The sequence below is a fragment of the Vicugna pacos genome, chromosome 30 (genome assembly GCF_048564905.1).
Source record: "Vicugna pacos chromosome 30, VicPac4, whole genome shotgun sequence".
Taxonomy (NCBI): domain Eukaryota; kingdom Metazoa; phylum Chordata; class Mammalia; order Artiodactyla; family Camelidae; genus Vicugna; species Vicugna pacos.
This window is the reverse complement of record NC_133016.1, coordinates 1,675,677-1,689,080: the sequence shown is the minus strand read 5'-3', so window position 1 is coordinate 1,689,080 and position 13,404 is coordinate 1,675,677. Positions and strand designations below refer to the sequence as shown.

Here is a 13,404-nt window from a genome sequence, read left to right as displayed (position 1 = left end):
AGGGGAAACTCTCTCTTTGGGTTTTAAGAAGCAAAACATTCTTTTCACACTGAGAATAAATTCAGGCCCTGTGTGGGCCGGCTGTGTACATGTTCAGTTTAAATTCTGAGAGCACTACTCTCCAATCAAATCTCAGGGACCTCAACTACCACCCGAACAGGAAGGGAAGCAACGCAACACTCTGACCAAGCAGACGGCCCGCTCCAGAGCTGCCAGGATCCGGCTTCCACGTGGGTGAGGAGGTCCTTCCGTGTGTTCCTGGTGTTTAAACCTAGTGACACCGCTGACGGGAATGCAGTTTGGTGCAGCCATTATGGAAAACAATATGGAGATTCCTCAAAAAACCAAAAACAGAACTATCATATGATCCATCAGTCCCACTCCTGGGCATATATGTGGAGGGAATGCTAATTCGAAAAGACACCTGTGCCTCAATGTTCACAGCAGCACTATTTACAACAGCCAAGACATGGACACAACCTAAATGTCCACCGACAGATGACTGGATAAAGAAGATGTGGTATATGTATACAATGGAATACTACTCAGCCATAAAAAAGAATAAAATTATGCCATTTGCAGCAACATGGATGGATGTGGAGATCATCATTCTAAGTGAAGTGAGTCAGAGAAAGAAAAATGCCATATGATATCACTTACATGTGGAATCTTATAAAAAAAAAGAAGAAGAAAAGACACAAATGAACTTATTTACAAAACAGACTCACAGACATAGAATAAAGCTTATGGTTACCAGGAAGGGAAGGAGGTGGGAAGGGATAAATTGGTGTTTGGGATCTGCAGATACTAACTACTAGACATAAAATAGATAAACAACAAGTTTATACTGTAGAGCACAGGGAGCTATACTCAGTACCTCGTAGTGACCTATAATGAAAAAGAAAATGGAAACAAATATATGTATATATATATGTATGGCTGAAACGTGACGCTGTGCACTAGAAACTCATGCATTGTAACTGACTCTACTTCAATTAAAAATAAATATATCAATAAACAGATAAATCTGATGATAAACAGTGCGTGGAACCAGGGGAGCTCAGGGGTAGAGCACAGGCTTAGCATGCACGAAGTCATGGGTTCAATCCCCAGTCCCTCCCTTAAAATAAATAAATAATAAATAAATAAATTACCTAATGACCTCCCCCAGAAGGAAATTAAAAAAAAAATGGGTGGATTGTGTGGTATGTGAATCACATCTTAATAAAGATGTTGAAAAACACCCATAGTGCTCAGTTTGCATGGAGTTCACATGAAAACATCGCAGGGGGTTTAGAACGACCCGTCTGAGGTCCTCGTGATGCCACCGTGGTGAGACGGCGCTCTCTCGGGTGAGCTGTAGAGCCGCGCTCTCCGGAAGCCCGTTCTGTGGTGCGATTAGGACGCAGCACTCTTTAAACAAGGAGTGCAACGGAAGAGGCTCGGGACTTTATCCAAACATTGGCTTTTGGAAGTCACAGCAAAGTTAAGTATTAACTGGCGTCACAGTCGGACGGTTTATCGGGGCCCGTAACGCAGCTGGACATGCTGGCGCCTATTCTAGGAACTCCAGTGTCCTGCTGCGTGCCCCGGGAGGCCGCTGCTTCCTCAGCTGGCTGAGGAGGGGAAGAGGGTGCTCAGGAAGGAAGGAGTGGGGTCGGGGGAGACAGCGAGACGGGCCTTGTTCAGCGCAGCTCTTTTACTTAAGAGTTCGATGGTCCAGGGAACTGAAAATTTGTTCAAAGTGCACTTAAGCTGATTCACACCAGGGCGTCCGTTCAGATCAGGATTTTCTACATTATTGGAAACAGAATAAGGCAACGGGAAGCTTGCATCCTTTTCATTTCAAAGTGAACACACTTCCTTTAGTTTGATGTAATACAACCGACCTAATTTCCCTGAACTTGTCACCTGCACCTGCCTGTGATGCAGGCAGGCAGAGGGCAAAAGGTCTAATATTTGAAGACACATCTTTGCTTAAAGCGCAAACACTCTGACAGAGCAGAGTCCAGCCACTTTTCTGAACACACAGTCAGCGCTGCCAGCCTCTGCGGCCTCCTGAGCTGTCTCCTTCATCGTAAATGGACGTAATCATATCGTCCATCTCACGGGGTCACTGTGGACACTCCATGAGTCCGGACGTGCAAAGATCAGAGATTGTGACGCTCTCTGGCCTTCAGCCGCCCACACAGTGCTGGCCACCATCACGCTGGAGTGTCCGGGACACTCTGCTTCTCCACACCCTGTTAGTAAGGGAGTTCCCCGGTCCTGGAGGCCCCGGCATGCCAGAAAAAGAAGTGCGGTGGGCTGTGCCTCCGTGTTAACGAGTGGGCTCCTGGAGGCTTCCCACTTCCATGTATTCAGAGGAGGCAATTTGAGGGGATGTTCTGAAGAAGCTGTCTCCTTCCTGGCAGGTATTTCCAGGAGAAGTAACCAGCCCTGCAAGGTTTGGAGTTCACCACCGAGACCAACGTGGAGACCACGCGCTGAGTAGACCCCACAAGGTGACATCATTTGACTCTGGGGTGACGGCACCCGCTCAGCTGCTGGCTGTGACAGTGCTGAGGCCCCAGCATGGCTCTTCAGGGTCCTGGGTGGGGGGCCACAAGTGGGAGAGCCCCTGTTCTCAGAGGTGTGCATGTCGGGGTGGGGAGGCAAAGCCAGCCAGAGAAAGAAGACAAACCCGATGGTCTGGGTGGGACGTCGGCTCGAGGGGAGAAAGGCAGGGAAGCTGCAAGAGAGGGCCTGGGAGGGCAGCGGGGAGAGAGAGCGGGCAGCAGATGCAGGTGGCAGGGGCCTCAGGGTGGAGGCCAGGCCCTGCGGGCGGGGCAGACGGGCCGCTGTGCTCGCGAGGACATTCCTCTGACCGCTCTCCGAAAGAGGCCAATTCCTGCCAGCACATCCCAACGTTTCAGCTCGCCTTCTACTTTAAATTTCAAGATGTTGGTATTTTGTCAAGTGACTTACCGCAGCTACGAGACAGCAGCGTGTGGACGCACACACATCTCTGAACAACCTGCGCTGCAGTCACGCTAACTCACGTGTGTCATTAACGCTATTACCCACTCGCCTTGTCTGTCCACTGATGACCTGTGTCTGGCTCCAGGGTTTGTGCTGAAGCACGATTTAGGGTGCGTGAAATGACAGAGTCTGTTTTGCAAGGACCCAAAGCCACAGAAACAATAACGCATTTTACTTGGGCTTCTGTTTAACTGTATGACAATCAAATTAACGGAGGCACCAAATCTCAGATGGGAGAGTGACTTGCCAGAATAACCCAGGTGCAGAGGTTGGGCTGAGCCTGGGAGCGTGTTCTCACAGCGGCCAGTTGGCATGTTACAGTGTTGGAGTCCAGGGGGCAAGAAAGATGTCATGCGTGCACACACGAACACACACATTACACAAACACACACACAGACACACAAACACACACACCCTCACAAACACACATACAGACACACACACACAAACACACACAAGACACACACACACCTTAAAAACACAGGAAGATCAATTTGCACAGATGTCTTCCAGCCGATAAAAATCCCTCGCTTCCAAATTTAAACGTTGAAAACCACAGCACTGAAGTAACGGCTGAGAAGGGACAGGAAGCATTGGTTTTAAAACTGGATTTTTAAGTTTCATTTAAAACCTTCTGAGAGGGTTTTATCAAATATAAAAAAGTTCTTAATAACAAAGCAAGCACAGTGTTCGTGGGAAAGGGCACGCTTTTCACTGTCAGAGTCTGAAATAGACTTGTCCTTGCAGATAAAATTACACGGTGGCCTTTCTGAAATTACCTGGCAGGGGGTGAAATGGCAGCTCAAGGAGCCTTCTGCGGGCACACGGAGCAGTGAGCCTGGCGGAGGCCGTGCCGCGCGGGAGGCGGCCTCCCACCCAACCCCGCCCCCAGCCCTGCGAGCGGGACCACCTGCGGGAGGACACTCAACACACTTCGCACTCCCAGGGACTCCGACGCGCCCGCCCTCTGCAAAGGAGAGTTTCCGCCTGGGCACCTCTGCTCAAGCTCCTAAGAACTGATGAGTGAATATCTGGGTGTCAGCCTTGGAATCAGGTTCCCAATAAAATGTGAATCCAAAACCACGCCTGAAAACTACTTCATTTCAAGTGTGCCCAGCGCAAGCTCAGATATTTTCCCAACTTACAAAAAACAAACCCAGAAAACGATTCAATGAAATAAGGCCACCTCTGCCTGCTGCGTCTGTGTTTTTGAGAGACGGCCAACATCTCTGACCTCCCTCCCGGCCGTCCTGTCGGCCCTCGTTAAGTGATGAAGTGTGACAGACGCAGGGCCGGGAGGAGTCTGGGGCTCCCACAGGGTGAAGGAAGGCACGTTGGAATCCAGCTGAAAACAAGGCGACGAGCAGCTCCCTTCTGAGGCACGGGGCTCCTGACTCCACGCGGTCAGCTGCCCAGGGCCCAAGAGCAGGACTGCGGGGAGGGAGGGCTTGTCCGTGGGCGACGGGATCTCCAGAGCACACCCTCCTGCAGCTGCGGTTTTACACGGAGTCTTTCTAGTCGACGACCAGTGTTTAATGCATCACTTATGCTGAACCACTTTTGGTCCCAAGTCAGCGGCTTGCAAATGCGGTCACTGTTTCTGATAAAAGTTAAGTTTGCAAACTCACTCCCAGCCCTAATAAACCCTGTAATGGGCTGAAAGAACGCAGAACACGGGCACCTCCCGGGAATCGGATGCCCCCGGGTCTTCCAGCCCTAAACCCTAAGCTCGAGGCCCTGAGGGCCCTGGAAGCTGATGCCTGGGGTCCTTCCCGTCCTCAGCCTGAGCCCTAAGACCTCGAGGCCTCGGCTTGGCTGTCCCCGAGTGGGAAGGAAACAGGTCTGAGTCAGGAAGGGGCCCTGGACAGGGGTCAAAGTGGCCGCCCCTAAGAGGGGGCCGGACCGGGGGCCTGGGACGGGCGCAGGGAAGCCGGCGAGTTCATAAGCCCCGTGCTGCGGGCGTTCTGTTGCCCGGGGCACCGCCACCATCACCCGTTATTTTTATTAAGGGTTGTTGAGGGGGTGGGGTGGTTCGCTGGCTAATTACACCTGACGTCCTTAGTAACCACGTCTGTGTTTGTGAGGCCTGTGGCCGCCCCACCTGGCGAAAGTGTGAGCGTTCAGTCTGCCAGAGGAAACAGCACACCCACCTACGCTCCTGAAAAATCAGTCAGCCTTGGGTCGGGCTTTCAGCACAGACTGCAGATGAGAGAGCTTCTCGTTAGTCCCTTCCAAGAGCAAAAACATCGCTGACTCGACACATTCGAGAACCGGCTGTAAAGCGACGCCGCGCCTTTGAGGCAGCGAAACCCTGCGTTTAACACCGATCTGCCGACACCGCCCCGTGGAGCAGGTGGGAGCTGCTCTCTGAGCTCTTACATATGAACGCAGTTTTCCAAACCAACCTGGAATGAGACGGCTCTCTTTGTATTTCCTTGTGGCTCGTTTCCAGGTCGGATTCAGAGCCCACATTCAGGTTCCCCCCGCCGCGGTCGCCGGAAACTGACGACTGACAACCGGCAGTCAGTCGCTGATGAGTCGCGGGCCCTGGAGGGCCTCTTCGGAAGGATGCACGCTCTGCTCCGTTTCTGGCTCTAGGAGCTCGCTGGAGGTCCTCGGACGCACTCAGCACGTCAGGCGGGCGGGCTTCCGCGTGTGCGGGGACGTCAGAGCCAGTCCCATTGACTGGACGCTGCAGCGGCAGCACGGCCGGAGGGCGACGCTCGCAGCCCCGCTGGGAGGTGGGCATGGCGGGCACCCCCCCCAGCGCTGTCCTTGGCTGGTGGACGTGTGCTTCCAGAGAACCTGACCTTCTGAGCCCAGTGTTGCATGGAATCCGATGATTTTGCAAAAGACTCTGATTTTTGTCATTGACAGGAAGGAGCTGCTGCCGACCTGTAGGGCCCGGAACCCTGAGAACCGAGGCGACGCGTCCTGTCGGATGCACTGCCCCTGCTCACGGGCAGCTCTTGTATTTTCAAAAATATTTTCTTAAGAATTCTTTTTTTTAACTTTATTACTTTCTTTTGGTAATTAGGTTGGTTTATTTGTTTGTTTGTTTTTCATGGAGGAGCTGGGGATTGAACCCCGGACCTCGTGCGTGCTGAGCACATGCTCGACCACTGAGCTGTGCCCTCGCCGGGGCAGCTCTTTAAATCCAAATTATTAGAAAACCAATCAGGCTAAAAATGTGGCTCTTCAGTTGGACCACCCACGTTTCCCAGGCTTCTTAGCCACGTGTGTCTTGTGACCGGCCTGTGGTAGGGCACGGGGACAGGGCAGAGGGCCCACGGCACGGTGCTGTGGGGGGCATCTGCAGGGCGGGCACTGGTACTGGCAGCCGTGGGTGTAGCTGGGCCGTCCGCCTGGAAGGAGAGTTCGGTGTTCCGCTGTCGGCGTGAAGAGGAATTCTTTATGGGGGTGTGTGTGCAACATACAGAGAGAGAGACAGAGACGGAGCAGTGGGGGACTGGGGCTGCTGAAGACAAGCACGAGGAGCCATCTGCCAGCTCCTCGCGTCTAAGACTTTACCAGGCGTGGACTCGGGGTTTCCGGGTAGCTAAGGCTCAGACTGGACTGGCAGGTCTCTGTAGGGACGTGCCTTCCACTTTTCAGCCCCCTAAGTTGTTAAATATATAGTATTTGGTTAACTTAAGAGCTACCTGAGTTCTCAAAAAACACCTGTTTACAAGACTTGCCTATGAAAACAGAATTACGTGTGGATGGGCCTAACAGTCACCAACACATGGCCACCAAATCAGAAAGGGACAATTCTCAGGTGAATTTCCGGCTCAGGGCACTGCAGCCCATCCTGGGAGGCTCCGGGCCGGAGCCTGGGTGACTGGACGGAAGTGAGTTTCTTAATAAGTCTGTTTCTCATCATGTGCAATAGCCCTGGGGTAAGCGGTTGGTTCCGACAAGGAACTGCAGAGAGAAGAGGCACACGATGTAGGGGAGCCACACTGGGTGGGGTTTTGAAGGGCTCACTGGACGGGCGGGCAGCAGGGACGACACCCTGCCCTGGGCTGGGGCCTGCAGGTGAAGCCGACCAGCAGCCACCAGGCCTGGGCTGGCAGTCTGGGGGCACGCTGGGCCCTCGGACAGGCTGTGCAGGCAGCCCCACCTCTGCAGCAGCTCTGGTGGGGCACACCCAGGAGCAGAGCTGACAGAAGTCAGGCCCCCGCTGCACTTAACTTCCGAGCAGAGAGGGGAGGTGATGGCCTGGAGTCCACGGGCTGACGGTGGCTTAAAGCAGAGTGGCGGCTCCTTCCCGAAGCCAGTGTGACAAGAACTGAGCGTCCCGAACAGGTGGGACCACCTGACACCTTGGGATGAGGTGACGCAGGATTACGGTTCCGTAGAGGAATAAAGGCGAGGAATGAGACCCTGGGTGGAAAGAGCCAGCCTCCTCCACAGCTGGGGTGTCAGTCCTTTGAAGGAAAGGTCTTCTCCCGCCCAGTCGACCTCTTCCAGCTCCACGTCCATAGAAAGAGCTGAGCTGCTTCATGACTCTTTGTATATTTGCAGACAAAACGTCTCACTTCTTGGAGTATCATCCGCACGCTGTCCCAGAGTCTCACCAGACAGCGGGGTTTCGATGATGGTTAAACACGCAGATGGTGTCTCCAGGGGCGGGACTATCCCTGGATAGGCACTGGGCATGCACTGGGCTTTGCAGAGCCACTTAAATAAGTAATCAGTCTAACGGGAACCATGCAACAGGCTAACACGTCGCTCCCGACTGTAAAACTCAGGTGTGAGGCTGGATTCTGCAAAAGCCCTCAGACCTTGCTCTGCAGCGTGGCATCGTTTCTGTTAAATTGCTTCAATAGAAACCTCCAGAAGCATGGTTGGCACCTGTGGAGAGGCTCTGTGAGCCAGATACCGCCGCCGTGAAGAGTACAGAGATGAGCTTGTCCTGCACCACCAGCAGGTTTTCAAAATTACTACTGCCCAGAGCTGCGCAGGCGCTGATGTCAGCATCCACTGCAGCTGCCATGGCCGTCGGAGGGTCTAACGCGGGGTCACCAGGAAACTCCAAAGAGCAAACCCACGGATCAAGGACCGACAGCAGTCAGAGCAGCGCGGAGCGAGAGGAAGGGCCAGCACCTGAGTCACGGGACGGAGCCCGGTGCATCAGCCGGGCCAGGACCACCCTCTCCCGGGGATGGGCTGGCCCAGCTGCTACCCTGTGCTGACCACAGGGAACAGGCTCTTTCCTCCAGGAGCCACCGAGGCCAAGCGTCTTATCTGCCTGCTCACGTGCTACCTGGTCCACAACCTCCGGGGCGGGGGAGGGGGCAGGGGCTCTATTTTCAGCCTGTGGGACCGGTTTTCCTCCCAGCCTCTGTGGGTGGGGCTGCTGAGAAGCATGTGTCCCTGGGTTCCCCAGGCACCCGGGGTGTGTCCTTCCTGCTCCTGCCAAGTGACCGTGGTGAAGAGGCACCAAGAGCTGGTGAACTGGTGGGAAACCAAATTCCAGCAGGACTCCTAGAAAAACAGGGGTTTCTTCATTCCTGAGAATGAGAACGGTTCCCCGAAGCGTCCGCTGGACCCTGGGGGCCTCCCTTCTGTCCACCAGCTGCATGCAACCTACAGGGCCCTGAGCGCGGGCTCTCAGCCACGTGGCTGCCCGGTGCGAGTCCCACTTGACCTTGACGTGTTAACATGTGAGGCTGGAAGAGGAGCCCGTTTTTGCTCTGATCAGAGAAATTTCAGAGCCATCCCCTCCATCATGTGGTCTCTCCTCCAGCCTGGCGTGGCTTCTTCAGGACAGAGACTCCAGTGAAAGAACGGGGGGGGGGGGGGTCACCGGAGGGGATCCCTGAGAGCTGGCAGCTGTGAATTCCTGGTGGGGACCCAGCATCTCTGCCTCCTTCCCCAGCGCTGGCCAGAGGGCGGGCAGAGCAGGAAGTCACGACACAGGACCTCTGGGGTCTACACCCGCCGCAGGGCTGCCGGTTCCGGGAGGGCGGCGGGCCAGGGGTGTGAGGACGTGGGGCTGAGTTGTGGGGGGATGCGAGTCGGGGGCAGGGGGAGCCCGGCTCTCTGGGCAGCAGCTCCCACAAGAGGCCAGAGTTGGGGGGATGAGTGGGCGACCTCTCCCCACGGGTCCCCTCCCTATTAACAGGTCAGCAGCCAGCTCCCTGGAACAGGCAGCTTTCCATCGACTCTCTCCTAAGTGACAAAAAAGCCTCCCAGAATTACGGCAGAAACACACCAGGCAGTAAACAGCAGGTCACGAGCTCATGCGATTTTTTTTTCTCTTCTGGTTTAAGTTTAAACGCTACGTGACACGCCAGAGCACTCCCTCTAAAAGGCCTCAAATATTTTCAATCCAGTTACAAAAAAGAAAAGAAAGGAGCCCTTACATGTGGCAACTGCCTACAGGAACCACTGGTCTTAAACTCCCGATTCTTCTTGGTTTTAAATCATCAGATTAGGCTTCAGAAAACAAACGCGTAGGCGTGGGCTCGCCTGTTGCTCAACAATCTGACTTCAGTAAAATTATACAGATGAGAAAGATGTTTTGGTGTTTTCAGCGTCAGTGACAGGAAAGAGACTGCCAGCCACGCAGAGGTTTTTTAGAAGCAAGTTGCAAATCAGTCGCTCTGTGCCTTAAAAAGCCGCCCGTTGACAGGACGGAGCTTTTTGAGAAGGGCTGTTTTTCCGCTTTCACTTTCTGCCAAGACCACACCGTCCTGGTGCAGACGCTGCCCACACGCATGGTCTTCAGTCACCGAACACCCCCTCGGCTCAGAGCCACTGTTATCTTAACAAGGGGATCATCGATAACGCAGTTCACACCCCAGTTACAGAAAATAACAGGGGATCCCCATTCAAGACTCACTAGAACCAGTCCCACGTGTGTAAGACCTTCCAACAGGGAGGGGGGAACTCCAAATCAATGGTAACGCTGTGAAAATGCCGATCCCCCGGCTTCACCTGGGGACTGAAATCACTAGGAGAAAAACTGCATCACATTGTTTGACATAAAACCATGTTTTGTCTTAGGTGTTTAAACACTTGAAGCTAAGATATGAACACAAACAGCGTGCAATCACTTATTGACTTTACACCGATGGCTTGAGAGCAAATTATGGAAAATTACCCACGTGGCTGACCCAGAAATGAAGGCCAAGTTCAAATCAGAGGAGGACCTGCTGCTGCTAAGTCCACTGTTACTAACAAAGCCTGCACTCAGAACCTCGGCCGCGGGTCGCGGGCTGCAGTGTAACGTGGTTCAGCCCAGCGGACGTTTATGAAGCTCTTCTGTGCGTGAGCGTGAGGTGGGGGGCCCACATGACGTTCTGATGAACCGTCACCTGCCTCGAGTTCAAGGACAGAAAAGTGGAGTGGGTAACCTCTCCCCCTGTAGACTCGGTGGGGCCACGGTCCTGCACACACCATCGGACCCGTCTCCTCATCTGAACTGCGTATTCAGTGGGCAGAGAGAAAGCCGTCAGATGCCCGGTGACGGTGCTGTGACTGTCACCTGTTTGCGCGGCTCGGGGAGGGGCGGGGAGGACTGAGGACCACGGTCCCTGACCATCAAACAGAGGACCCTGGTGAATAAGGTGGAAGACTGCGAGATTGAGGCTACAGGCACACAGACGCCATTTTGAGCGGTTTTTACTGGCATTTCTCCCCTTTTCTCTCCCGTATTTCCAAACGCCCTACAGTGGCGTTGCGGAGAGGGGCCAGTCACAGTAAGGCCGCGGTGCATCTGCAGTCCTGGCCCAGGATTCGGGTTTGAGCTGCGTGCTCAGGGCCAGCGGTCCAAGCCCTGGAGATTTCTAAAGGAGGAGGGTAATGAGCCGACAGTCAGAGCGGAAGCCCTGGTGGCCACGGGGTGTAAGCACGGAGGACTCGCGGGTCGGAAGGCCTTTGAGCCAACTCCCTTTTACCTTATTTCCCTTTTCGGCACTTAAGTCTCGCTTCCCGGAGTGGTTCCCCATCCTGAGCCGACAAGGTCTTCAGATGCTGAAAGAAACAGAGGGGCCGTTAGCCGGAAACCTGGCATTTTCAGAGTGTCCGACATCATTTCTCACTCACAACAACAATCCCATTTGACGTGCTGTGCCCATTTCTGAGAAAAGGAAATGAAAGCCCCCAAACTCAAGGAGCACCCCAAGGCTCATGGCGGAGCCCCAAGGTCTTCTGATCCCTGGAAAGAGCTAGAAAGCAGGAACTCTGCCCAAACCTGAATTCTGTGCAGTGACAAACACGGTTCAGGTGTTTCGTCACCGATACAGAAAACCAGCCCATCTCCAAGGCCTCGGGGACAGACACACGCGGGAGGGGTGCCTCATAGTCAGGTGTCACAGCGAGAGGGGCAGAGGCGCAGAAAAGTGCCAACGCTCGGAATGATGAAAACCAGAAGCTCGCTGCTTCGGGGACCGTGTGGGCGCAGAAACAGCAGGACCCAACCGAGGACTGCTTATCCCACCAGCATCCTAAGAATCTGCAGAGTTCGTGGGGCAAATAAAGTTGGATTTCAAAAAAGCGTGCATCCCTCATTTGTATTTTCTATCCCAAACCATAGCAGCAAATTTATTATTTTTTTCCCAGTAAGGCACGAAACTGAAGACTTTAGCCAAGCCCATCCACACAGACCCCTCATCCCACCCACATCCCTGGACCTGAACAAGCCACAGGGCCACTTGCACACCACCTTAAGCCCATCACCTGGCTGCAGGTGACAGTCTTTAAGGACAGTTGCAAAGTGGAATCATCCATGATGTATTCTTTTCAAAGAATGTGTGAGCACCAGCTCCCTGCCGAACAAGGAAAGGTAACAAAATGAATCAGCTCCTAAACATGGGAGAGATTTCTGAAATATTACAAATTCCTGAACGAAAGGCAAGTTCTGTGTCCCGAAGTCACTTCTGTAGAAAAGCGGGAATTACCCAGCATCGGAATTTCCCCAAAGTCCCCCACATCACTGGGCAGGGGCCCTCCGCCGCGGGCTGGGAGAAGGGAATCCAGGGCGTCTTGCAGCCTCCCCTCCCGGCACCCGGCCGTGTGCAGCCCTGACCTGGTGGGGACCCCTGTCCCAGTGGGGACCCAGACAGCCCGGCGCCTGTGGAGTGGAGACCCTTCCCGCGTCATATTTGTAAATGGAAAGGGGGCAGCGGTGAGTTTCCAGTGAGGGCCCCACGCAGAAGGAGAGCCCACAAAGAGCTGCCTTTCCAACAGATGCCAGTGGGGGTGACGCGCTGGTAAATCAAAGCCACGGCTCTAGCCGCAACAAGACCCCTCCTGACGCTGAAGAGTCACCACAGGAGCGGGAAGGAAACAGGATTCAGAATGCAAGAGTTTAAAAAGGCAAGTCGGCCTTTGCAGATAATCTCAGTATTCGATGTCCCAATTTATTTACACGGGACGCCCCCAAACACCCCCATGGGGGTAATCTTGTGGGGAAGATGGAGGTTTGGGGCGCACAGAGGGGTTACTTGATAAGAACGGCACAGCAAGGAAAGCCAGGCCTCGTCTGTGTCCTCGCGGGGTCTGAAGTGCACTCAGAGGACAGGAATGCAGGACACTGGTCTGAACGCGGAGAGCAGAGCAGGGGTCCCTGGAAGTCCCACCCGTGACCCCGTGGAAAGTCTGAGCAAGTACTGATTATGCACACTGTGTACCTAACACACAGAACAGCAAGGCCTAGAACGTCTGTGGCTCCACCTCCCTCTTTAAGAAATAAGAATTGGTGCATTTGAAACTAAACGCAGGCAAAAATAGTTAACTTCCTTTCAAGTTGACAGCTTGGCCTTTTGAGGGTTTTTCCAGTCCAGGCATAAAGAGCCAAGTGGGAGCATCTTCATTCTCATCTGGGCAGCGTCTGGGAGCCAGGGACCTCCAGCCTGGGGGCCCCTGCCTCCTCCTGTCTCCTCCCCTCCCCTCCTCAGTCATCTCGCCCCCCCTCCATCTCCCCTCCCCTCCGCAGCCATCCCCCACAGTCTTCATCTCCCCTCCCCTCTCCTCCTTCTCATTATTACCCCAGCATAATGCTCCTTCCTTCCAGAAAACGAATCTCTGAGGATTTACCCTAAACCCTCTGAAGAGTGTGGGACGTGTAACTATTTGGGGGGCTGCTTGTGGCCGAGAGGAGAGCCAGTTTTGGACCAAGGACTTAGAAGCACAGCTGACCACACCGCGAGCTGCCCGCACTGCTCCTGGGACGGAGGGCGCGCTCCCTCCCAGCCAGCGCGCCTGCTCAGAGCTTTGTCAGCCGCAAAGCCGAGCTTCAGGTCACACTTGGGAGGAGTGCTTGTGAAATAGTTTAGAAACCAGTATTTAGAAAACGCAAGACTAGAACACAGAAGAGATCAAAATAACAAAAGTCCGGGTCAGACTTCTGAGTGTGCGCAAGCTAGTGAGACT

The 13,404-nt window shown here is 54.0% G+C and overlaps 1 protein-coding gene across 6 annotated transcripts in view; it reads right to left on the bottom strand.

Annotated features, from left to right (window-relative positions):
• The window catches only part of MBP (myelin basic protein), an 81,146-nt gene that overhangs the window by 48,769 nt on the left and 18,973 nt on the right, over nt 1–13,404 (bottom strand). For 5 of the 6 annotated variants that reach the window (XM_072952409.1, XM_072952408.1, XM_072952407.1 and 2 more), the window contains exon 2: nt 10,929–11,004. In XM_072952409.1, coding sequence (XP_072808510.1) covers nt 10,929–10,979 — 51 coding nt within the window. In that variant the 5' untranslated portion in view covers nt 10,980–11,004. Of the gene's footprint in view, nt 1–10,928; nt 11,008–13,404 lie in introns of those variants that run through there. The other variant, XM_006213204.4, reaches the window with a different exon arrangement.